The 4650-nt window shown below is 48.1% G+C and overlaps 1 protein-coding gene across 5 annotated transcripts in view; it reads right to left on the bottom strand.

Moving 5' to 3' along the window:
* Positions 1-527: 527 nt before the first annotated feature.
* LOC107040730 overlaps positions 528-4650 on the bottom strand; it is an 8745-nt gene continuing 4622 nt past the window's right edge. For 4 of the 5 annotated variants that reach the window (XM_015260939.1, XM_015260941.1, XM_015260942.1 and 1 more), the window contains exon 3: positions 528-3559. In XM_015260939.1, coding sequence (XP_015116425.1) covers positions 891-3539 — 2649 coding nt within the window. In that variant the 5' untranslated portion in view covers positions 3540-3559 and the 3' untranslated portion in view covers positions 528-890. The remainder of the gene's footprint in view (positions 3560-4650) is intronic. The other variant, XM_015260943.1, reaches the window with a different exon arrangement.

The raw sequence follows: 4650 nt of genomic DNA, 5'->3' as shown, positions 1-4650 counted from the left end.
GGATTTCACTCCATTATCTGCCATTTCCACATATATATGATTTTTTAAATCTCGGTGAATAAATTCGAATCGATGAATATTTCAATGGTCAGGAACGAGTTTATAATTATCAGAGAGACGACGCATAGTATTGTTAAATCCCCGAAATTTCAGATAACTGGGAGTAATTCGTATTAAAGAGGTAAGTAAACATGGCTTTGAAATAAATATTAAAAAAGTTTTTAAAAATGATTATGTAAAAATTTATTGGGCGAAGGTTGTCATCGACATTCAAAATTCATTCGATCGTCTTTTGACATCGATTATCGAATTACATATATAAAACAGTTTATATACGCTCATGCCCACATGAGGACGCTCCATTCTGGCTGAAGCATTCAATGTAATAGTAAAAAATGAATTTCACAATTCAATCGTAAAAAATTGAATCTACAATTATCAGAGAAAAGCCGCATAATATTGTTAAATCCCCTCCCTCACCCCAAAAATTTCAGGTAACTGGGATTAATTCGTACTAAAGAGGTAAGTAAACATGGCATTGAAATATTTATTAAAAACCTTTTAAACAATGACAATAGATACCAACAGTCCGTCGTAATTGAATTCTCAACAAGAACTAAAATGGTTAAAAATAAATTGAACGTTGATACCGTGCGTCGCTCAACAACGCCACCCATCATAGAGCCGTATCCCGACCTGTGACATGACATTTACAATTCAATAACAATGAATAATCTCACAAATAAATAGTACAATAAAAACAATAAAAAAATACACTGCACAGGCAAAACGCATGAGCTCATCTATCTCTATATTCTCATCCTCCCTTCATCGTCTGCTGATAAAAGAGGAAACAACAATGATGAATTGATAATACAAACAGTCTTATTTCACAGTGCAACTATAATTGCTATTAGCAGTGTTAGACACAGGGACCATAAGGCGATGGTGTACGCTGTCAAGCAGTTAGTAACGAAGCAAACATTCATTATTGATTTCAGTAAATGCCCGTTCAACTCGACATTGCATTTATTACCTTCAATCATCGATGCTAGATCGATCCCCTCACTGTTCAATCTATTATCTTTGGAAGCTACTTGAATTTTATCACCACTGATTTCCCCTGCATTCGAATTCTCGGTATTTTCGGGTTTCTCATGCATCGCTCCGCCCTCAGAGCTGCCATCTCTCGACTTCTGGTCGACACTACCCACTCCCGGCTCACAATGAGCCGCTTCACTCACAGAAACGTGAGGCACTTCCTCACACGTTGGTAAATCAGTCTCTTTACCCGCGTCGTCATCGATCATTTCCCCGATGACTTCGGGTACGTCAGCCCCCAGACCCTCATGTTCTGGCGATCCCCCCGACCCTCCCCCATCGACCTTCGACGCTCTGCTCTCGCTCAGAAGCTTCTCCCACTCCACAAACTCTGTGAGCGAGCTTCTGGGGGTGCCCCTATCCCCCATTTTCACCTTCTCCGACGTCTTCTTGATCAGATTCTCCAGCTCTCGACACAACTCCCTGTACTCCGACGCCTCCTCGTCACCCTTGCTCCCCTCACAAATCCCCGGCTCCTCAAACCCCCCATTGCTCGCTTTCTCCGACCCCCGGGGGATGTGCACCTGCACCTTCCCCTCGCAATTCGTCTTTGGTTTATTCCCGTTGATGTCCACATCGTGCCTCGCCCCGGCCTCCAGAATCCCCGAGACCCTCAGCGGACGATTCAGCTTCACGTACTTCTTGTACCAACAGCTCTGCTTGCTGTCCTTGTTAATAATCCCGTACATGTCAGCTGACAGCGACCTGACCGCCCTCTTCCCCTCGTCCTCCGGTGCAAACGCCGTCTTCGGCAGAAAGTTCGTCCCCCCCGGCGACTGGGACCTCCGCCCGCCGTCTTTCCTCAGACTCCTGAACGCCAGATCGTCCGTCACTACGTCTGGCTCCCTCTTCGGGATGTAGAGGGACCTGTGGGGGTCCCTCTGGGGCACCACGTGGAGGTAGTCACTCTCGGCGGCCCCCGTCACCGGCCCCAGCGGAATGCCGAATGGCGGCTGGGGGTCCGCTATCCTCAGGGTATTGTTCGAGTGACTTATGCTCCGGAAGACGACGTCGTCGCGCGTCAGGTCTGGCGTCCCCCGCCGACTTCGCGGTGTCTCCGTCTCCCGCCAAGACAGACACGGCGAACTCGCCAGATAACTCATCCGCGACATCGAGCCGAAGTTGTCGACCGAGGACGGCCTCTCGGTCTGGTGCATCCGCCTGTACGCCATGTCGTCTTTTAGGCGGGAGTCCGCGTCACCGGCGTCGCGCCACGCCATTTCCCGCGTTATCTCCGTGGACGACGAGGTGTCCGAAATTATTGATCCGTCAACCGCTGTCGTCGCCAGCTTGTCTCGGTACTCCTCCATACTCCGCTGTTCCGCCCTGTCGAGGAGGTCCTCGTCGCTCAAGCGGAGACTGTTGTAGATCGTCTCCAATTCCTCGAGCGCCTCCTCGAGATTCTTCGAGTGGCGCCTCCGCTCGTCCGCCATGTTGCGCGCGTTTTTCGAGAGAACATGGCGGGGCTGGAGCTCCGGAACTATCGGCTCCTCGATCCGCCGGGACCAGACGTCTTGTCCGGGTGACGCAGATCGATTTCGCGGGTTTACGGCGGGGTTTTCATTTCGGTCGAGAGAATTGCTGTTGACGTCGCGGGTATTCTCCATGTCCGAGTGCTGGAGGGAGTACCGCATCGTTGTGGGGTACAGTCTTAGTTTGAAGGCCCTCGGGGGCGGCGCAGGTGGCGTCACGTTATTCGATGATTCGTATTTGTAATCATGGCACATGGTATCGATGATTCGCGGGTAAGGCGGGAGGTAGCTGTCACTGCCGAATGGGGAGTGGCTGTTCGTGCAGGACTGGGATTTTTGGGGCGCGTGGGGGACGACGGGGGAGCCGGACGGCCGGAGGATGTCTGAGGGGTATTTCAGCTGATTTTTCAGCGGATTCTGGTCGTTTGTCAGAATTCGCTTCATGTAGCGCTCCGTTCGCGCGCCGCGGGTCCGCTTTTGATTGAGGGAGTCGTATTTCGAGCTGTGGAGGCTGTCCTCGCTGTGGATGCGGAGGAGGGACAGGTTCGAGGGGAACTCCTCGTCGGAGCTGCTCGCGGATTTGTATTTTTCGCGTTTCGCCTGGATCCGGAGCTTCAAGCGGTTCTTTCTACCGTTTTTACCCGGGGGCTCTGGTGTCGGGGGACTCGGCGGACGCGCGACTTCACGGACATCCGCTGAGTCTTGAGAACCACTGCTCAACGCGATTACCGAATTCTTTTGGGTCTCCTGCGGGCAGGGGATCGCGGTGGCGACTGACGGAGGAGTTTGCGTCGAGGTGTCGGTTATTCGGGAATCCTTCGATTTTCTTCGTAAGAAATTTCCGAACGACCACTTTCGCCCCTTCTTTCGCTCGGGGGACGCGGGCCGCGCATTCCTGTTGTGGTTCTTTGGAAAGTCCACGTCCGCCTTCAGGGGACACCTTCCTCTAGTCCGCCACTTTTCCATGTTATCGCGGCCTCTCTTGTCTGGAATAACAATCTCAATTAGCGATTGTGAGGTAATGACGGGCTAGGTGATACCGAGACTTGATATTTCAGTCACAGTGGCGTCTGAATTCTCGTTGATGCGAGGTTGAATTCAATTTCAAATGAAAATATGCTTGGAATTTCTTGTTCAGCTTGAAAATTCTAGATTATTGGGTTCTTCGTGTTGAATTCTTCATTCGAGTATATAATATTGTTGATTCAAGTAGATTTTATACTCGAATGGGGGATGGGTGTTTCAATTCGAGGATGATTATTTCGTATCAGCTCGGGTTTTAACCAGTGCTCTCAAGTGTAATATAAGGGGTAGACACTAAGGGTGAGGGTATAAGGGTCAAAAAGTGGAGGTTAAAAAGTGAGGGTCGGAATATTTGAGTGAAAAACTGAGGGCCTGAATGTAAAGGTGAAGGAATGAGGGTCAGAATGTTAGGGTTAAAAAAAGAGGGTCAGAATATAAAAGTCAAAAAAGTGGGTGTCAGGGAATGAGGGTCATATAAGGGCTAAAAAAAGGTGATCAAGCATAATATATGACTTATATTTAGACCCTAATATTCTGACCCTCATTTTTTAACCTACACCTTTTGACCCTTATATTCTGACACTTAGTGCCTGACCCTTATATTACACTTAAGGGTGCCAAGTGAATTTGGCGATGACCTGGAAAATTGACATTCACCAACAAAGTTATAATTTTTTTAATTAATAGTATTAGACAGATGGTGAACATCGGTGACAATTTTAAAATTTTAGAACTTATGGATATCGAGAAATTAAATAAACAAAATCAGTCTTATACACGGCCTCTTATGGAGTTTTGATTAAATTGAACGTTTCAACCCCCTAGGAACTCAAGAAAAATTTGAAAAAATTTGAAGATATGGGGAATGATGTGTTCAATGTGATGGCGACAAAAAACAATGGGGTACCGGGGTGAATAAGAGAGATATTTCAACCCGCCGTACCCATTTGATCCCATGCTTTCTCGAGGTTCGTCACGCGAAATAGAGGATTTTCCACATTTATTTTCTCGATGTCTAGTTCCGGTTGCAGGTTTGAAATTTCGTCGGATGGAT

The sequence above is a fragment of the Diachasma alloeum genome, unplaced genomic scaffold (genome assembly GCF_001412515.2).
Source record: "Diachasma alloeum isolate Michigan unplaced genomic scaffold, Dall2.0 Dall_scaffold_00340, whole genome shotgun sequence".
Classification (NCBI taxonomy): domain Eukaryota; kingdom Metazoa; phylum Arthropoda; class Insecta; order Hymenoptera; family Braconidae; genus Diachasma; species Diachasma alloeum.
This window is presented reverse-complemented; position numbering and strand designations above follow the sequence as displayed.